The 21,228-nt window shown below is 34.6% G+C and overlaps 2 protein-coding genes and 2 long non-coding RNA genes across 10 annotated transcripts; 1 reads left to right on the plus strand and 3 right to left on the minus strand.

Annotated features, from left to right (window-relative positions):
* Positions 1-7,186: 7,186 nt before the first annotated feature.
* On the minus strand, positions 7,187-10,880 carry LOC105255581. Of its 2 annotated transcripts, none has more exons than XR_889535.3 (4): positions 10,712-10,880; positions 10,164-10,588; positions 8,340-8,584; positions 7,187-7,891 (listed from the first exon to the last, which is right to left on the minus strand). It is a non-coding gene; the product is annotated as an uncharacterized LOC105255581 (long non-coding RNA). The 2 variants fall into 2 exon arrangements; XR_003123434.1 differs by having other exon boundaries at positions 9,865-10,588.
* LOC105255583 (LIM domain-containing protein jub) lies at positions 10,572-17,951 on the plus strand. Its single transcript, XM_011264926.3, has 6 exons — positions 10,572-12,598; positions 13,766-13,856; positions 15,600-15,769; positions 15,843-15,905; positions 15,985-16,167; positions 16,443-17,951. Exons 1-6 carry the CDS (start codon positions 10,667-10,669, stop codon positions 16,662-16,664), a joined length of 2,661 nt encoding a protein of 886 aa, XP_011263228.1. The 5' UTR covers positions 10,572-10,666; the 3' UTR covers positions 16,665-17,951.
* LOC105255582 lies at positions 11,968-15,115 on the minus strand. 2 transcript variants are annotated; one of them, XR_003123436.1, is made up of 3 exons: positions 14,817-15,115; positions 12,159-12,497; positions 11,968-12,094 (listed from the first exon to the last, which is right to left on the minus strand). It is a non-coding gene; the product is annotated as an uncharacterized LOC105255582 (long non-coding RNA). The 2 variants fall into 2 exon arrangements; XR_003123435.1 differs by lacking the exon at positions 14,817-15,115 and adding an exon at positions 13,232-13,513.
* LOC105255585 (protein FAM210A) lies at positions 16,560-19,955 on the minus strand. 5 transcript variants are annotated; one of them, XM_011264929.3, is made up of 7 exons: positions 19,806-19,946; positions 19,571-19,730; positions 19,217-19,511; positions 18,954-19,099; positions 18,784-18,866; positions 18,626-18,644; positions 18,266-18,470 (listed from the first exon to the last, which is right to left on the minus strand). In XM_011264929.3, the coding sequence occupies exons 2-7, from the start codon at positions 19,704-19,706 to the stop codon at positions 18,412-18,414; spliced, it is 738 nt and encodes a 245-aa protein (XP_011263231.1). In that variant the 5' UTR covers positions 19,707-19,730; positions 19,806-19,946; the 3' UTR covers positions 18,266-18,411. The 5 variants fall into 5 exon arrangements, with proteins under 5 accessions (XP_011263232.1, XP_011263229.1, XP_011263231.1 ...); XM_011264930.3 differs by lacking the exons at positions 18,266-18,470; positions 18,626-18,644 and adding an exon at positions 16,560-16,735; XM_011264927.2 differs by lacking the exon at positions 18,626-18,644 and having other exon boundaries at positions 18,162-18,470.
* Between the last annotated feature and the right edge of the window lie 1,273 nt (positions 19,956-21,228).

The following is a 21,228-nucleotide window of genomic DNA, read 5'->3' on the forward strand; positions in this document are numbered from 1 at the left end:
CTCTCTATAGAAATATTTTAATTTTAATCTATTTCTGCGTGATTTTATCTTTCAATCTTATCCAGATCTACCTCTTATTAAGAAAGCACTGATTTTATTTCGTTTGTATGCCTGATATATATCTACATATAATTATATTCTATTGAGATAACTATATTATATCCAAAGATGTTTGATTTCTAGTTTTACTTCCTAGAGCAACAAATGTTATATCAGATGTGAAGAAGAATAGAAAGAACAAATTATCTAGTATAACAATCTAATTAGCGCGAATGAGTTTTAATTTTAATTGAATAATCTTACGAAGTTACTTTCTATCTCATTAAGATTGGGGCCTTCTTGTCAAACATTTTCATCCGTTTCCGGAAACGATCCGCTACTTCCGGGGCAACGCGGCTACAATTTCGTGGTAAACAATGACGGCCTGATCTGCTTCACGTAGTCTTGCCGTGCATTTCCGGCACGGCGACGCTTAATTCACTTCGACTTCCGGCGGAACCACACCTATCAAACCGTGACGAAATAAATGGAAATTTGCTATTTTCTCGAACTACTTCGATCTAGTTTCGCGACGTGCAATTACGTAGCCTACATCATTTTACTCGCGTCCTTCAAATAATCAAAATAATTCAATCGTAATAGACAAAATATATTAGGTTGGCAACTAAGTTCCCGCCGTTTTTGAAAAGTTGTAAACAAGGGAGAATACATTATTGCTTAATTAGTTGTTAATTTTTATTGAAAAATAAACTTTTAAAAAATTTAAAAAAACGGCGGGAACTTAGTTGCCAACCCAATATTTTGAATCGATCTAAGAAATCTAAGTCAAAAATATGATAGAAATTAATGAAAAATTCATCAAGTTTAGTCTAAATAATTTCCACTTGCAGTTAATGCGAAAAAGTGCAAATCTCAGAACCGCAACGAAGTTGCCGCAACTTCCTACTGTCGTTTCATACTCTACCAAGAATTGCGCTAGCGTCTGAGTTGCGTCTACGCACTTGCGTTACTGGATTGTATTCGCGTACCCACGCACGATTGTAATAGCCCGCGCCAAACGACACGGCTGCAGGATACGAAATATTGTGCAACGTACGAGGCGAGGCTCGCGTGTATATACCATCGAACGGGAGCATAATTTCCGCAGAAGGAAAAACAATTTTAGCAACGATAGCGTTACTCACAGCCAAAAAACATGCGATGCGCTGTGTCACTTCCAAAGGTAACGGTACGATATAATAAGAAGAAATACATGAAACAATAACAGCAAATAAATTAACGCGTACTATGCGTTTTTGCGCAAATACAATACTTAAAAATTTGCATCAACATTAACTTAAAACGATTTCAATTGCATAAAGCATGGATTGCGAAATCAGTTTTGCAATCAAATCAATGATACAATTTTCCGCGAATCTCTCTCTTTCTCTTTCCGCCTTTCTTACTCTCTTCATCCTTTCAGATCCTACATGAATCTCATAAATCATTCTTGCTCGTTTCACAAAAAAATTATATATATTATAATAATTGTATTCTATCAAATCTATCAAATAAAGTGAAATAATGTCAATAAAATGTTATTAATATTGTTTGGAATACATTAAAATAGCAATCGATAAAATTGATACATGATACATAATACATAGTACCTAATGACAAATGAAATAATTACAATAACGAATACGCTAGCAGATAGAGTTATTATAATCGCTCGCTACTAATGATCCGCTCTTGATGTAAGATGCATATTAATAAGAAGAAACGCGCTAGAACAATGCACTTTTTGTTGCCGAGCAACAATCTATGATTTCAACTTAATTTAATCTAACATTAACGGTGAGAAAATTTTCATCGCGATAATCACAAAGAGAAAGTCGAAAATGAAGAACCGGTATGCTAATTAAAACGATTTAACGCTTGGTATTCGTAATTGCCTTATGCATCACGTTTCGTTTATTTTGGAAAATATTATGTAACATGTCACACGTTATAAACATCGAAATAAGTGTGATACCCGCGATTTATTGCCCGACAATTGCGTAGCTTGTAAAAACTAATGGAAAGCAAATATCGGCGATCCGTTGCAAAGCTAGATTTACGAGCTCATTTGTATGATGACATTCGGAATCGCGTCAAGTTGCAGTTTTGTCACGTTCAGGGACATCCAATCATTGATTGATAAACGTTCTAATCGTGTCTCCACGGACAATGGACATGCATTGATAGACAATAAATCATGGGGCAGTTCTCAACTAATCTCTTGTTTAAATCTCTTGTTCCAAGATCCTGAAGCATTGTTTTGCAAGTGATTAAAGTCTTCGTGCGTTTGTTAGCAATATACTGTGAGTGGACTTGGTCTTTCCTCGCTGATGAAAGCCATAAATACGGCGATAAATAGATATATATGATAATAAATAAATAACACATATATAAATAGAACATATATTATATTATAATAATTTCTAGAATTCTATTCTTGTGTCATTAATTTATTCTATATCACGTTAATGTAATTTAAATCTGGATCACAAGGTTTCTATCGTGAATAATGTATACCTCTTTGCAAGTTTCTAAAGACATAGGACGAGAGATTTCATTTTCTCACAGAACAATTTGCGCAATTTGTGACAGATTAGATATGCTAGCAGAAGAACATCAAATCTTCCGACACATGTGTTACAAAAAAATGTCTGTATATAAGTGCACATAAATTATCTAATCATCGACATGTTTCATTTCCGCAATTTGCTTGTCTCTATGATAGTAACGCAAAATAATCGAAAGATTTTTATCTCGTATTTCACAATTTAAAACTGTGTATCTACATAATCGTGGGAATCAGTTGCAGTTATATCTAGATTAATCACATACAGAAGTAATAACTCTAATTAAATAGTAGATAGATATTTCGAAAATCAAAACTTCAACATTCATATAACAATTAACTTTTAATGTAATAATGTTCACTTGCAGATATTATTATCATCTAACTTCCCGGAAAGCTTTAATCATCATTGACATCTTACGTTTGAAATTGAGCAATTCCGTGCAACAAGTTGGAAGTACAGGAAATTCTTGTTTTCTCGGGATGAATCAAACATTTTTCAGATTGGCCTCGATTAAAGCCTTGATCGCGTGTAAAGTCACTTGGATGATTCGTTCTCGTAAAACAAGTTCCGTTTGATATCTCCTGTAAATGAACTAATTCAGTCCCTTCCGATGGAAGAAAGAAGGGGAGGAAGAAAACAGGAAAATCTAAATAAATTTTTTTTATCTACAAACAGTTATATCAAATTTTAAAATGTTCTATTGAGCCAAATATATTTAAATAATATAATATTTTTATATTTTGCGACTTTACTGTGTTCTATTTTATTGTATTATCAATTGTTTATTCATTCTTTATTTTTTTATTGTTTTTTTGATAGTATTATCTAAAATATTTTTGCAAAATTGATCAGGAATTATATTTCATTATTATGTTTGATAAATATTAATTTATCACAATTTTGTTGTTTCTAACATCTCTAAAATTGTATCTTTTAATATTGCTGATACTTTTATCTTTCTTTATAGAATGATTTTCTTCTTTCTAATATTGCTACCACTTTTATCTTTCTTTACAAAATGATTGATCTTCTTTCATAAATTCATGGAAAGTCTGACAGTTTGTAATAATTTGTAGCTATTTATATTATCTTTCTTTTTAATATTAAGAAAATATTTTTAATATTTTTAATATTTTCTTAATATTTTTAAATATTTTTAATATTTTCTTAATATTAAAAAGAAAGATAATATATATTTTTACTTATTACGTCATTTGAGAGCGAGTAATTACTCAATATTTATTTCAGAGTAACAACATGTAATCATGACATAACTAATATAATAAACGATCGATATCGAGCATCGATATTTCTAGACTGTTAAAGCGGTTCTGAAATATGTTTTCCGCATTTTTCGCGAAAATGTATTAATTGCTGCCGTTTAATTTCAGGATACCACGTTACGATCAAGTTTTCATCATAGTACAATTACACAGTACCGGCGAAAGTATTTGCTTGGCATTCTGAAAATATCGCACCTGTGTGCATTTCTAAAGTTAATATTTCCGTTGGACAGAACGTGAGTTTTCTAACGCATTTTCTTTCGTACGCGACCTATGATTTATATTTCAGCAAAACGACCAAAAGACATTAAATGCTCCTGTTACCTAGTAATGATATATACGTGATAAGAGAAAGCAGAGCGCCGTGAGACCACTTTTGACTGCTTATTAGAAATGCACCTAGATATAAGATATACATTATTAGAATAAATATGCGACTGCTTCTTTATATTTCACACACACACACACACACACACACACACACACACACACACACACACACACACATCTATTGTTAAGAAATTATTACAGATAATATATTTCTTAATTTTTAATTTCTTAAATACTAAATAGAAAAACTTTCTCTTTTCTATATAAGTTTAATATGCTAAAATTATATTTAATTTCATGACATTGTTATATTCACTTTTCTTTTATGTTGTATCCAAAAACTCAAATCTGTCGTCGACAGATATCAGACTTTCCAAGAGTGTTTCGACACTCATACCGTAGAGTTGGTGGTGCGTGACTGTCTCGTGTGACCTCAACGAACCGAGACTGGTCTCATCGATTCTCATTCCCCGACATTCTTCCAATCTTACAATTTGTGTGATTTCATTTTCAACAATTTTGTCGCTGTAACATCATGAATAATTATGCAAAACTTATCGATATCGCTCGCCAATAAATTCCGATTTTTAATAACTAATTTTTATCATAATAGTCAAAAGTAAGTCAGATGAAAATTGATAATATTATAATTATCTTGCATCACGGAACTCTTTAACGGTTACCGTGTTTGAAGAACGGGATTATAAAAAATTCCTAATACTTAATTAATTTTCTTAATGTGTTAACAATCTCGTGTAATATCTCTAGAAAATTTAGCACACATACGCGAAACAATTCATTCTCGCTGATGAAATTAAGATTCGCTTATATTTGTACGGTACTATTTTGACCGTATTTGTACGATGCACACGCCCGTACGAAATAAGCAGACGGTACCGCACATCTGCCACACGATATAACGTGGGAAGCGTCCTTCGCGTATAACGGCCTTCCTGAGTCGCGTGAGAGAACCGAATTAAGTCTTCGTAGCATATAGCAGCGTCTTTCTGGAAGCGCGAAGTTATGTTCTCTTTATTTTCCGCGTTCTCAAACAATTCCCGATTCTGTTATTCTTTATGTCATCCGGGTTGTTTGTTAATTTTAAATGACAATCGAACGACTCGAAAGGAATGAATTTTCAAGATATCGGATTTTATAAATTCGTCTACAATATTTAATCATTAAATTAAATTATAACTTTTTATAAAATTTATCCAAAATATAATAATATCTAAAATAGTATTCCAAAAGTATTATTTTTCTATGGTACAGAAATCGATGATAACACTCGTTTTATTTTTCTTGTTCTTTATATATTTTGCTCCGAATTGCTCTTGATTTCAAGACCGCGGCGATCGAAAGCCAGCAAGCCGGTCGTGGTTCTAGTTCGTACAGAAACTCTGAGAAAGGAAAGCGGCCTTCTCTCTTTGTCAAGAGAGTCTATTGTCCTTCTGGGGATGGATGGGAACAGCGTGATCGCGGATACTGGATGTACCTCAGAATTATTTCTTCAGGTACTTGCAGCGAGAGATTTATCAATAAAAATTTATAAAGGATCAGGATACATAAACTTTGCTTTTTACACATTGCTACATCTGTTTCCTCATAAAACTAAACTATTTTGCGCATTATTCGCAATATGAATAACATGTCGCACATTTCACCGCTCACATTCAAATATGTTCACACCTTTTTACATTTAAAGCCACTTGATTGACTTGGTCAAAAGATCAAGCGCATATCCTTCCGCTTGCATAAATCCTTGATAAGCGGAGAAATATTTCATGTGACTGAGAAAATTATGTAATAACGCATACATAAATTACGAATTAAATAATTTAACTTTAATCAATAATTTGTTGAATTGGAATTAATCACTTTAATAATTGATTTCTATTATCTTTGAGCTATTTCCCATTTCAATTTTCTTCCTTCTTCTTCCTTCAATTCATTCTACAAGAAAACTATTCTAAATATGGCTTGTCATACTAAGCGTTTTTCTAACCGGAGGGAAACGCGGATTTCGCCACATTATCAATCATTATATCCATTAAATTCAATTTTACCATTTCTTTCCTCTCATACATCTTCACAAGTATATGATGAATTTTGTTTTTTATTGTCGCAATCAAAAGAAACTCAGTATTGTCTCCCAATTATCGAATCTTTGAAGTAACTTTCGAAGTTAATTACCTTACGTTAATGTCGATTGCATTCATTAAATTAAAAAATCTAGACCGGAAGCCCGTAAGAGATCGCTAAGAGGAATGCGTTTCACGAACGTAAACCGGTTTTCGGGCCAAATTCTTGTCAAGGTGGTAACCAAGATACGGTTAGATTATACATATATCGACATACATGTGTCAAACAACACCAATATAGATATTCATGAGTGCAGAAAGTAAACGTGTGCACATGCACATTATACATTATACGTACATACATTATATGTATATGTATATACTATTGATACGCAGACACTTCCGTTGCTCGGGACAACCTGCAAGGTACAGGAATTCGATTCGACAGCACAAAAAGTAGTGACGGTGGAATGTAACGTCGTTGCAAGTGAGGAAATGGATTATCAGATGCGGAAGACCTACCAATAAAAATCGCGCACTTTTCGTATAGCTGATAAACATTTATTTCATAATTTGTTTTAAGATTGCAGTCTTTCACAGGCTTTTATTTTTCATTACATTCTGTTTTTTGTCCAAACAATTTCATAATATTGTTTTGCATAATTTGTATGCTCGCGATTTATTACAATAATTACGAGATTCAATGGCAAATAATGGAATTAATTAAAAAATTATAATTCAATAGTAAATTAAGAAATATTTGCATTTTGATATCTTTTTCTTTCCTTTCTATCGCAATTTTTCATTAAACATTCATAATTGTTTTTAGGTTTTTAGCTATATTAAAATACTCTTGATATTCTCATTAATTTACCATTGAAAATATTTATGTATGTATACTTTTATCTTTCGTAATTGCAAGATATCGAGAAATGACACTAATCAGTTCAATTTCAAGTAACATTGATCTTTCACATAATTATGCAAATTAAGTAATCCTTGCATCATGATACCAACTTTATATCCTTCTATGATAGAGATCTTCTTGCTTAGTCAGCATCAAAAAAAACAAGTAGTAACGTTGTATAGACACCGTGACTTGTCTGACGCGTAAACGCACAAATGGAATTCAACAAATATATGCACGTGCATACGACATACATTATATATGTATGTACATAAAAAATATCTACATATATTCAGAGATAAATGTCATACATAAAAGCAAATATTTCTATATATGATATATTACATATACGTGTATGTGTTTGCAATTGGAAATATACGATTTGTTTCACTTGTGTGTCTACAATGACGATCCCATATACGTTCGGAGTATGAATGAAGATGTATTTCCTCCCTAAATCATTATATCTGCGCGCGATACAACGCGTGTCCGTCTCATTTATTGTCACATCGACGTGACACGTATATCAGATCTTGTGTCATACATACAAGGCTTCGCGCGACAAGAATGCGCTGCCGTGATGTGCGTGTTGGTCACTGAACTTCCGTTCGAGACGCAATACGTCTTGCAGTGCATTTGCATACACGCAATATGTGTCTCCGTCTCCAAAAATTAGGATATCTAGCGGACATCATTTATAATTCACGATATCTGTCTACAATTCTCAAAATTTTCAATAATAAAATTAAAATAATGAATATCACATTATTAAAATAATATGATGAATATCACAATATTTTATCGATCGATCGATATTAAAATTCTATTATTAAAATCAAGAGCATTAGTATATTTTATATAATTCGCAGATATACTTATTTGTCCGTAGACACAACACAAAGGAAGGGAGCATATGGATAGCGATAGATGCCTCTACGAGATTCGCGAATTAATCAGGAATCGAATTCTGAATACGCGGAATTGCGTCATCGATATCGATCGATCGATCAACCGGTATTGGCCAACGTAGTCGGCTAGTCGCCCAGGCAGGCAGGTGCCTGGCGAAACGTGGGTTCCGACTGTCTCGTGGGTGGTATGAGAGGGCTTGAGGCCCGTGTTTTTTACTCACCTTTCGGAAATATAAGGTTTTCGTTGAGCGAGGTCACGACACCCACGCTTATCGCGCCGCACGGCGAACAGCTGCGATCTGCGATGGATGAAAAGTTGATTCCTTTTCTGCGTAGGACGACAGTGAGACGCGATTACAAGTAACACCGGCGACGTCGTCGGATCGGGTCAGATGTAGACGAGATTTTTTAATCACCACTGCGATTGTTAATTCTCGCCGCTAGTTTGGCACGATTGGATGACAGTCTGCAACGACATATGTACTATTATGATTTATGCACAGATAAAAGAATGTAATAAATACAATGAACTATACGCATTAATTTATGTACAAGTTACATGGATCTATTAGCTATCTATTTATCAAAAGAGAAAGAGAATATTCGATTCTCGATGTTCTCTGCAACTAGTTTGAGAAATCGACGAGCTGTAGTAGATCATATTCGATTAATATAAATGAATTGCGAGCGATACAAGTAATCCATTCATCTGAAAATGTTACAGTTTAATGTAAAGAAAAGAAGAAGATAAAGAATAAAATATACACATACATTAGACGCAATTAATTTCATCGCCGACCCATTTCTCAGAATTCATCATGAGATGAGCCGCGCTATTGCATACAAACCCCTGATTATCCTGAATCTCGAATCCCATTGCATTGGAAATCGCGATCTTTATAGGTCATGCGCGAAAGCTAATTAAATTTAATGAAAGCAGATTTATGAGAGGGATGAGATAAAATTAATCTTCCCGAGATTAAAATATAAGATACATTTGTGATATAAATCATTTGCAAAATATGTAGCAGAACTCACAGCGTTGCTTGTGTATCATATTAATTAATTGAAAATGATATTCATTAAAGCATTTTTTTTTAATTTACTCGGTGAAACATTTTTTTAAACTGTCTTTTCTTGCCAAGGCAATCTTGTATTAAACTGACAATGAGTGTGAAATACAATACATAGAACGTCATGGAATTACATCGCATTATTATTCCGTGCACAGTAGTTGGAACTGCACGAAGACACGCGAGGTACCAGATACCGTCTCTTCGCCGGCTCATTTCGACCTTAGGCAAGGTTTAAGAAACCTGTTTCAAACTATCATCATTTGCATTTCGTCTATCTGATATCGTTGCGTCGAAAAAAATAGCCTAATCTCTTACCTGCGCCCGACACTTTCGGAGTAAAAACAACTTGATCTACTTGTTAGAAAAAACTATCATATAATTCATCACTATCATATAATGCATACACGTTCAAATAATAAAAATTATAATAAAGCATCACTCGAGATAATAAAAATACCGATAAAATGCCTATATTTTTCCTGTTTTAAAATATTATCAACTGTTAAAAAAAAATACTTTTTCATATAATATAAAATATTTTACACATAAGATATGCAGTCATATACGAAACGTACATACGCATATACATATATTACTGCTAAAATTTAAGAATAAAATATCCAAAAAATGCTACAGACATCGATGAAAGAAATATAATAATTATATTCACCTCGATTAATTTAAAAATATCCGAGGACAGATTCTTTCTTCGCCGAATCCGGACGCAAAATGTCTAGTCGGTATCCGCGATATTCTGTACAATCGACCAAGCGACAACGGACCAAGCTACTGTAGCTTTCGTCCACTGATGACACCACTAGTCACTGGCAACTGTCACATGTTACGTACTACTCCATTCACTGATTATCATATGGGTAGTCTCCATTGATTACTACAGACATCTGCCATTGACAGATAGTGACGTTTTGCTGAATGAACTCGCTTCTAGCGCCGCGAAGACAGACTTACCGCCAGAATAATAATACTGTAGATCCCTATTTTGACAGAAGACGATGCACCGTTCGCTGACCCGTTCGTGCGTGCTGCGTGCGTGTGCGTCGTCGCATAAATTTTCGCAGGTGGTGATTTTTCGGTGCTGCAACGAGAGGAGCTTCGAACCCCGAGGTCTGCGCCGGTCGGCACCCGAGAAGTAGAGTCCGAGGCGCCTTGGTCGAGGGGCGTAGTCCCCGAAATCGCAGGAGGAAAAAAGGGTATACCGCGATACGTATCTCGCGTTGAGTCAGTGCTATCCCGTGAGAAGATTACGAGACGCGCACGTTTAAAGGGAGGAACGGAGAAGGAAGACAAGGAGGAAGAAGGAGCGAGTTCGAGGACACCAGTTTGACGTATACGATGTCAGGTCGCTCCGAGTCAAACTCGACGGTATCTTGAGTCTGGAAATTGGAGGGCACGCGAGGAATTGGACGACATTCTGATCAGTGTGATCGACGTGCCAACAAGAATCGCTGCCAATGTGCAATTCGGCGGACACTTCGTACGTGCAAAAGTTAGGTTACCTGCATCTCGAGGATGATTCCGCTGACACCGGTGGGGCGACGAGTGCGACCAGGGTCTCGGGTTCCAGGCCCGAGGCCCAGGTACCTGTATCCAGGAACGCGATCAATAGAAACGACGCCAGAGCGTCTGGTAGACCGGTCGGTGCTATCGAGAGCTTCATCGAAGGCAATTCCTCGGACATTTCTAGACAGGCAGCCACCACCGATTATAAATACGAGCGTGAAAATATAATAGCTGCTTCACGATTTGCTACTCCCAAGCCAGTGGAACAAATTAACGCGCTACAACAGCAGCAGCAACAGAATCAAACTCGTGGAAGTCATCAACAAGCTCCTGTTTATGAAAATATTGATTATTATCCGCAGCAAAGTCAGCCGCATCCTCCTTATTATCATCCAATAGAGTCGCGGAAAAGTCCAAAAAGTAGCCCTAGAGCTTCCTTGGTTGGTGATACCTATGAAGGAAATTATAGAAAAGCTCAACCACAAGTGCCAACTGGCAATCGTTATCAAAGTACATCGCCAGCGAAAGAATTACCGCCATATGAAGCACCACCAGTATATGAAAATATACAGGAAGTACATTTCTCTGAGAATTTACAAAATAAACCAGGACCCCAGGTTCCGCCAAATTATTATCATCCAGCAAATATAAATGGCGGTGATTATGTTGTTATGACTGGAAAGGTAGGTCAATCTCAGAATCAACGCGGGATGACTCAAAATTTATCATATAATCAACAAAGGAGTGGAAGTATACGCGGTCAAAGTTATGATGCTTCAAGTTTACAGCGGTCAATAGATTCATCTACTTCTAGGTACTTACAGAGCTCATCCTCTGCATCCTCAGACCATCAAACTGGAAGAAGCGCTTATGTACCTCCATCTGAACTGCAACAACCAAATAGAAACTTTAGTTACAGCTCTGATCAACAGCAACAACAATCTCCTAGATCTGGTTTACCATACCACAGTGAATCTCCTCCGATACGTTTACCACCAGAACCACATCATTATCGTGGTTTATTGGAAAGTACTATAAGTGGACAACAAGGATTTCGTGCCACAAATCAAATTGATAGTGGCCAATCTTCTCAATTTCGACAGGACAATCCACAGAATTATAAGCAATATGTTGATCCTTCTTCGAGAACTGCAAATGCAAATTTCACGGGGGACTCGCAGGCCAGAAATTCTCCAGTGTATGGAATTCGCCCAGGGGAACAGACAGCGTGTCATAATTCTCCATGTTACTCTCCAAATCGTACAATGCCTCAAAATGAAAGGAACTATCATCATCAAGAAAATCGACCAGATTTTCCTGCTAGAAATTCCCCTGTTTACTCTTCAAATCGCTCCACGGAACACTTGAGATTAGGTACGCTGCAACAAAATGATAGGAATTATGTCTCAGATGTATCGGACCTGCCAGCTACAAAGAATTCACCTTTATATTCTCCGAATCGTGATCCTACTAGGGCCATTATTGCTAATAACAATGTCATAAGAGAATCTCCAAAAACAAGTCCAACACATGGTCAAATGTCATCAGATATTACTTCACAGAATATCAATTCACCTAGACATGGATTGCATCCTTCATTCAACAGTTCCATTGGAAGTCCTATGCGTGGACAAGTGCAAGCTCCTGTCACTAGTGCTTTGACTACAGCCGGTGAAACTGACATCAACACTGGTCCTAGGATCACTAGTCTCCCCCCTGGCGTTACCAGCGGAGTTGCAGGGCCCGTACTTTTGAATGCCGGTGTACCTGTACTACAAAGACCTTCCAATTCGGAGGCAGAAGAGAGAAAATCCGTTAGTCCGCCGATCAAACCTGCATCTGGGAAGGGATTGCTTCCCTACAATGTTATTTCTAGACCTTCGGTAAGTCTGTCGATATTGTATGTAAAATTTCTATTGAAAAATTTTATGTTTTTATTAAAAATTTTACATCTCCTAGAAACCTTATCTCGAAAATCCAGTACATGCTTTTCTCATCTCCTACTTTTTATACTTATATCGCATTCTCATTTGCTATTACGTGCTAAGAAAATAATAAAAAATAACGTAATTAATTCATCGCGTTAAGTGGGTTAAGGAAACGCATTGACCATAATGTACGTGAAGCTGTATCTTGGCTGAATGCCATAAAGACTATATATAAAATTCGTACAAGCGGGATAAACAATGCGCTGACGCGTCTCAAATTCACCGAAGCGTAATCTTATCCCGCTTGAATTACATTCTCATCGCAAACAATGCAACTGATTTACATAAATTATTGATACTCGTCAATGTTAACTGTTTAAAGTCATTTCTCGAAAATTATGAATAAATTGTATGCATGCTTTTTTTGTGTTGTACCAGCGATAATCTCATTAATCGCCCGTTTTACATCATACTTGACCTATGTAACGATAAGATTAATGCGCATTTCGAACGATTTACAAATATTTTTCTTGCTTGTGCCTTTCTTCATTGCCACTCAATCTCCACCAAATTTTGATAACCACTTACTATTCCGTCCGAAGAATTCTTTCCTCGCATTCAGTGAATCATAGTCAGTAAATTGTTTGCCGCTGACAAGCAACTTGCATTTGCCGAATGATATTTTATTCATGAGACATTCGTATTTCTGCATGTTACTTTAACACACTTTTTATCTCTCTCATTTTTTTTATCTTTGTTACTATTTTTTATCTTTGTTTTTTCCTTTCTGTCCATCTATTGTCAGGAAATTAACAAATGCGTAAAAACATTTCGCAATATTTGCATGAAACATTATTTTAAATGTTTAAGAAGTTCTCGTGTAAACATATTATTACTTTATAAATCTGAATAAGAAAAGTAATAGTAGTCGCTGTTTTTTACAATATTAATTTTTTTCAATATTAATTAAATGTAAAAATTTTCAATATTAATTAAATTTTTACAATATCAATTTTTGTAATATTAATTAAATAACATATAAAATAATAGTCTTGAAAACATTTGATACTGTTTGTACTCGTTATTGATTAATATGTTTTCTATATGTAAATTATTTTTCAGGGACCAACGGAGGCGGAGAGAAAGATAGAGGAATTGACGAGGCAACTCGAAGAGGAAATGGAAAAACAGGAAGAGGAAGGAGAGTACTTTGGTAAGAAAAGATTGCTCGTGCTTCACTTTGAAAAGGCTTATCGGTGCACTTGGTGTTCCATATTTCTGAGCGATAACGAATGATCCTGACGCAAGAGTCATTTGGACTGGACTATTTTTCATTCCTCGGCGTTATCTCTATTTTTATTTCGTTTTTATGTTTCTCATGTATCCTGTGGTGACAAAAAAGAGATTAGCGGAACGTCATCATCGTACGCAGGTTCGCACGACACGATAATCAACACGAGCGAATCCATAATTTTAGATATTTCTGGGAAACGATAAAAAGAGCGCGGGCACACGTGACACTTTCGTGCCAATTCCCACGGTAACGAGTCCGCGTTAGACCGGTTTCGAAAAACGAAGTCGAGTTTCGGGTACTTTTTAGCGCGACACTTCGTTGGCATTCACTCTCACGCGCCACGTTAGCTTCCACCCACGTATCTCTTCGTATCTCTCCTATGTAAAGGGACGAATATACGCTATGCACGCGTATGCATAGGTGTATATATAAACGAATAGGCCGCTCCTCTCTCTTCCTCTCTTCAGTCACACACGACTCTTTAAAAGCATTAAAGTAACGCTCATACTAAGCCAATAGACGCGATGATGTTACTGACATAATCATTTTCCTGGCTTCCTCGTGTCGAGGACGATAATAAAGAGATAGACTCGACAATTATGCAACTTGCAGGATTATACTTAAATGAGAAAATTAAATTGTCTTTCATTTTGTTCTTTCTCTTCTAATACTTAATCACGTTAACTGCGTCATGACAAGAATATTCTATGATGAATCGATTTAGTGTACATCTATGCGATTTTTCGTCTGCTTTTCATTGTATCTTCTTGTGCTCCTTCAAACATTTAATATTTATATTTAAAGAGATGCTTTGTCTCGCTATTTTCTGAAATGACAAATGATGTAAAGAAAAGCGAAAAAGAATAACATACGACTTACTCTTGGAAAATCAATGTGGACGCAGCCTAACGCGCAATAAGGAACCGAGCGGACAGGAACCTCGGTCGAGTGAAGTAATGTCAGTCGAGAAGTGGCAGGCGTTTAGGCGAACGTAAATGTCGCCCTGGTCGCACTCGTACTTGCAGACGGACAGCGTTCTCCGTTGCATATGTCCTATACGTGCAACTAGTAATCTCGTTATAGATAGACCAGTCTGACTCGTTGGTCGTATTCTAGTTCGGCTAGAACTAGTCTAGCAAAATCAAATTGCGAAATTGAAACTATCAACGTGGTGCATGCGAATTATAGGAAGAGCATCCGTTAAGGGATGGCAGGATCGCGATTGCCCATTGAAAGATGTGAGTTTATTTGTTCACGTTCCTCCGGAATAATTCGAGTAGTTTTTGACAGCGATCGACCCCTGGTAAATGTGCATTCTTGCATCTGTCGACGCGTGTATTTTTAACCCTTCGATAAACCTCGAGTTCTTGAACTCTTGTGTCCCGCGCGACGAATGAGCTTCCAATTCCATAAAATAATATGCTGATTCTATAATGGAATTTATATTTTAAATGAAAATGTTAGTCTAATTAGTCTGCGTTATCGCTATTTCAATATGAATTAACAATTTTTAATTTACAAATTTGTAGTTTATTATCTATGAAGATACATATGTTAGATACGTATTGTATGTTAAAACGGAAGAATTAATCGTTGAATTATTTCGCACGATGTAGCATAATGACGCATGAAAATTTCACATGAAATATCTTTTGATGATAGGTATCTGTCACACATGCGGTGAGAAAGTGACCGGCGCCGGACAAGCTTGTCAAGCAATGGGCAATCTCTATCATACCAATTGCTTCATATGCTGTTCCTGCGGAAGGGCGCTACGCGGCAAAGCTTTCTACAACGTTCACGGGAGGGTTTATTGCGAGGAGGATTACCTGGTATGTGAGTCGATTCAAATGCCAATGATCGAAATAATCGTTCATTTAGCTAAAAATCATTGTGTATTCGCAGTATTCTGGTTTCCAACAGACGGCCGAGAAATGTGCGATTTGTGGTCATCTCATTATGGAAATGGTAAGCGACGAGACTCAATCGTTATCATGTATAAGAACCTCATTGTAAATTCAATAACGTTGTCTTTTGTTTTCCACAGATATTGCAAGCTATGGGCAAGTCATATCATCCGGGTTGCTTCAGGTGTTGCGTTTGCAATGAATGTCTTGATGGCGTTCCCTTCACGGTCGACGTCGACAATAAGATCTACTGCGTAAATGATTATCATAGAATGTTCGCGCCTAAGTGCGCGTCTTGTGGAAAAGGAATCACGCCAGTCGAGGTATGCGCGCTCAAAATTAACTCACTTATTATATCATCAAAATGTAAGAGGAAATTCTTATCTCTTAGCAATATCAAATCATTTAATTAGATTATTGTGTTCTAACGATAATTAGATTATTGTGTTCTAACGATAATTAGAATGAATATAAAATTCTGATACATATATTCCACTATTGTATTTACGAGAAAAAAATGTTGACGCATCGACATACCTCAGTTTTACCAATATTAATTACAGTCAAATAAATTATATTCTTTTCTGTGTTTGTTTAGGGAACCGAGGAAACTGTCAGGGTAGTTTCCATGGACAAAGACTTCCACGTGGATTGTTATGTTTGCGAGGATTGTGGTATGCAGTTGACCGACGAGCCGGATAAACGGTGCTACCCACTCGATGGCAGGCTCATGTGTCGTGCGTGTCACATCCAACGCATATCGCACACGCAACCGAGGGCACCACAACCGGTGTCGGCTAGTTATCAATTTATGGGCTAAATTAGATCGGTGCTTGAGCTTCTGTCGAAGTTTTCCGAACTGCGCACATAACGATCATCCGATAATGAAGTCTGTGAAAATCAATCAAATAAAATATACATCGTGTAATAGAATAGAACACTTACGATTGCGCGCGCGAAATTTAATCAAGGTATATACGAGTCAGACTTTGCGAATGATGCATTCATGTAGGCAGAAATTTACATTTTACAAAAGATTTTCAATATAATAGTTGTCATTTCTCATCTATTATACTATATGCTAATAATGTTTGCTATCTCTCAAAATGCAAATTATCGAATCAATACATTAATACATCTCAATAATATATAGTAGAAAAATAATAATTGCAATGTGTCGCATGCTAAATGTATTTTTAGAATATCGAAAACTTGTGCAATTTTAATTATTTCGATTTTTAGACGAAATGTCATTTTAATATAACTCTAAGACTGGAGATTTGAAAAAAACCGAAATCATTACACTGCCTTTTGGGATCATTTTAATTGATGAATAGTTATGTAACGTATATGCGAGTACAAGAACATTTCTTTTTAATTCAAAAAAGGACCGATAGTCTAGATAAGTGGTATATTTAATATATGCAATCTTATTTATTTAGTCAGAGTGTTTGCTGCAAACACAATAGTCTCATTAGGATGAATGAGTTGCGCAGGCAACTGTGATATAATAGCATAATAATTATCTGTTAAACAACAATTCCATACTTTTTAGAGCACATGTATATATTTATCATGTTTTATCATATCATAATGCGAATTTATGATGGACTGGGAAGATTTTTCTGCGAATTTTCTTAGATCAAGTTTCAATACGTACTTCATAAAATATTCATTAATATTTATTAGGATAAATATATCATCTCACTGCGAAGACTCGTGTAAAGTTGATCGCTATATGACAAGGATGTACTATAAACTTCGGTTATAATGCGTTTTTAATATTTTCGCGATAAACAATGGAAGCTAGAAAATAATTATGAAAAATATGTAGGCGTGCTACATCAATAAGCGACAATATTATGTAATAGTGAAAGACGCACAACTCGAGCTGCCAAATAACTATCGTTACTCTTCAAGATTAATAAAAGTAATTATTTCGTGTTACACTTAATAATAAATTAAGTGTAATATAGAAGTGTTATTTAGTAGTAATTAAATAATTAAGTTCGCGCGAATTGTAGATAAAAATGTAATCTTATTTAAATCACATACACAATATGTATAAATGAATCAATCCTTCAATAAAGACAAACTACTAAAAATGTATTTATTTCCTTCAGGGTGACACGCACATAGTTGCATTCAAAAAATCTAATATATTTTTTATGAAAATGTTTGCTTTTATTTAAAGTATAATCAAAATTGTTTCTTAAAAAAGCTTTTTCCTTCTATATAAAAGATGTATTATAATATCTTTTTCGTGAGATTATCGCTAAATATTCTTATAAGATATTGTCATATTTCTTGATATAATTAAAACTTTGTTATACGTGAACAATGGTTATTATTGCACATGGAGTAAAAAATAGATTGGATAAATTATTAAGAAACAACTTAACATACAGGAAATAATTTATCGTGACACAATTACATATTTATAAGAAGTACATATCGATATCGCGCGCGATAATTAATTCCCAAGCTATTGCCCGACCAAATTCGTAAATCCGACATAGTGCGGATAAAATATTTATGGTTTTGGCGGTTCCGTATGTCGGTCCGTTTTACACTCTGCCTTGAATTTTGTCTTGTGTTCTGCTGCACATTTGTTTGACTGTACTGGCTACAACACGATTAAAAACAATTACGGAGAGAAATCTCCCATCTTTAATAGAAAAACGACATCTATAATATATTAATCACGCGACAAGAATACTTCGCACAGGACAAAAGCAACAGAGATCAGCACAATATATTTGAATTTAATCGGTAACCTACTCATAATCTTGCGCGCAGGCTGCACCACGTGTGCGTGTAAAAAGAAAACAGACAAGACGGATATTTCAAATATAGACACAGAGGTGATTATATGTTAAATATATAGTTTATTTTTTCACTCTCAGCAGATGACATTGCACTTCGGGTACATTACTCACCTCTGCTGATTGACGTTTAAAGAATGATGGTGCTTTTCCGTAGCCTAATTTATTGAGATGTCTAATGGCCATTGTTGTTCCTCCTATGTTTTAATATTAATATTTAAAATAAAGCACATATATAAACAAGAATGTCTATATAACAAAATACTCAAACTATAAACACCTACCAACAGTAACAGTGTATCTCAGTGGAGTAAATATCTTATAAAGTGCATAAGTAATAGCCCAATTACCCGCACTAGAATTACGTACTAAATCTACATATTTTTCACTAAAATTCATGTATTCCAACATCTGTGCTATATCCACACCGCTAGAAATATACAAGAAAAATCTCACATATAATTAGCTATCAAAGTCCAAGGACATATATATATATATATATATATATATATATATATATATGTATATCAATTGTATTTATACATACTTCCTAATAGCAATGTAGAATATAGCTACCCATCCTATAGAAGTAATTATGTGAACAGGGATTAATATATGCCAATAATCTTTGGTCATTTGTTTCATTTTTTGAAATACTGATACTTTCTGTTCCGCCTGAGATTTTTGGCAGTCATCCTTGGAACTTTGCTTACCATCCGAATAATATACTAAAGCCAAACTATTTTTATTCACGTCTTGCCTCAATGATTTTTGATACGCGAGTACACTATTTACGAGGCCTAAAGAATTACATGACACAGTCCTGCAACGATGATGCCTTTCTGTAAAATGAAATTAAAAATTAATGCACTCGTTGACGTTCGACAACAACTGAGCTTACCAGGAAATGTTGACTTCCAACGTGTTGTATTGACATGACACGTGTAACATGTGGACAGTGGGAGATATTTCGTTAAAAACGAAATATTGCCTGATTCGAAGCTATACCTCAGTCCACGAGACAAGATTATATCCATTTTCGAAAAACACCGCTTCTATTCCTAACCAACAATCATAAAATTCTCATGACGCAATTTGTCACGTGCATAAAAAAGGTTTGCGTATGAAATACTTACGAAGAAGTTTTTCAGTCGTTACTACTTCAATCTATGATGTCGGTCTGTGAAATATTCATATAAATATAGCGCCAAAAACATACCTTGACATATTATGCATTGATCTCAGATATTGCAAACGAATAAAACCTCAAGCCTCAAGTAGTGACATCTGTAGTTTGAAGTATTAACGAAAAACTAATTAAATGCCTCTATTTAAATGACGATAAACACGTCGCACATGAATTTTCTGTGAACATCAAAAACGTGAACATGAACTACAAAGCTAATGTCCACGAATGTTTTCAGAGAATAACATATAATATGCACAATTTCTGGTTTTGTTCTGTGCTATATTTGCACGAAATACCAGTGCTGTTTAGCAAGGTGCTGTATATAAATAATAGACTTATGTATATAAATTAATAGTAAATAAATTATTCAATCACGAAAGATACTGTAATCTTTCAATGTAATGATTGATGAATTCAAAGATGAAATAAATATTTTTCTATATATTTATTGTCATATTTATATATTTTTATTTACGAAACATAAAATGCCTGCTGTGGGATAAAAACATTTTTAGCTGTATTTCTATAAATCTTCTTAATTAGCAGTAAACTGATCATTGATCTTTATTAATTATCATTTTATTATTTTTTTAATTATTTAAAAATTTAATTATTAATACATGTATAGAATTTGTTAAATTAATCACTAATTCTTCTGAAGTTTTTATAATTAAAATTCGAAAAATATAGATGTTGCAAAATATTTTAAATGTCTCTTCCTTTATATAAAATATAAAGAATTCATGTTCCATTCTAATATAGCCAACATTTATATATTTTTATTATAATTTTCATACTAGCATAATATTTTTAAACTTAATATTTTATATAACATAATGTAGTAAGTTATAAAATTTAATATAATTACAAAATAATATTACGAGGATCGTTTGATAAGTTTGGTAAAAAATAAAACATGTTATTTTTGAAAAAATTTATGTAATTTCTTAATATAGTCTCCAGGTCTATACACTTAGTCCATCAAATTTCCAATTTTTTAATACCTTCGGAAAAGTAGGCTAATGAGGCGTCACCAAATGGATTGTGTCGCAATTTCACGAAAATTTACCAAACTTATCAAACGATCCACGTATTATTAATAAATAGATTGTATGCACACTCTTTTAATTTCTACTTATTTCCAATCACTATGCATTTCTATCCAATATATTTCTTCGAGTTCTTGGATTATTATGATTTATTGTATTCCTTTGTGTTAAAATCATAAAGATTACTATCATTTGTCATACTTATTCCTTCCTATAAAGTCCATCGAAATATTTTCTATAGACATTTGTTCTCTCGGGTATAGATATTCAAATCACTCAGAGAGAAAAGAAAGAGAGAGAAAGAGACAGAAAGAGAAAGTT

Source organism: Camponotus floridanus, unplaced genomic scaffold (assembly GCF_003227725.1).
Source record: "Camponotus floridanus strain SB8 unplaced genomic scaffold, Cflo_v7.5 scaffold11, whole genome shotgun sequence".
Taxonomy (NCBI): domain Eukaryota; kingdom Metazoa; phylum Arthropoda; class Insecta; order Hymenoptera; family Formicidae; genus Camponotus; species Camponotus floridanus.

What these genes read in the sequence shown, in the direction of transcription:
- LOC105255583 (XM_011264926.3), top strand. Translation starts at nt 10,667, where the DNA reads ATGTGCAATTCGGCGGACACTTCGTACGTGCAAAAGTTAGGTTACCTG. An exon ending in ATGTTATTTCTAGACCTTCG is followed by an intron (nt 12,599 to 13,765) that starts GTAAGTCTGTCG and finishes ATTATTTTTCAG; the next exon opens with GGACCAACGGAGGCGGAGAG. An exon ending in ATTGCGAGGAGGATTACCTG is followed by an intron (nt 15,770 to 15,842) that starts GTATGTGAGTCG and finishes GTGTATTCGCAG; the next exon opens with TATTCTGGTTTCCAACAGAC.
- LOC105255585 (XM_025412840.1), bottom strand. Translation starts at nt 19,706, where the DNA reads ATGGATATAATCTTGTCTCGTGGACTGAGGTATAGCTTCGAATCAGGC. An exon ending in TTCTACATTGCTATTAGGAA is followed by an intron (nt 19,100 to 19,216) that starts GTATGTATAAAT and finishes GTATATTTCTAG; the next exon opens with CGGTGTGGATATAGCACAGA. An exon ending in GAGATACACTGTTACTGTTG is followed by an intron (nt 18,867 to 18,953) that starts GTAGGTGTTTAT and finishes ATTAAAACATAG; the next exon opens with GAGGAACAACAATGGCCATT.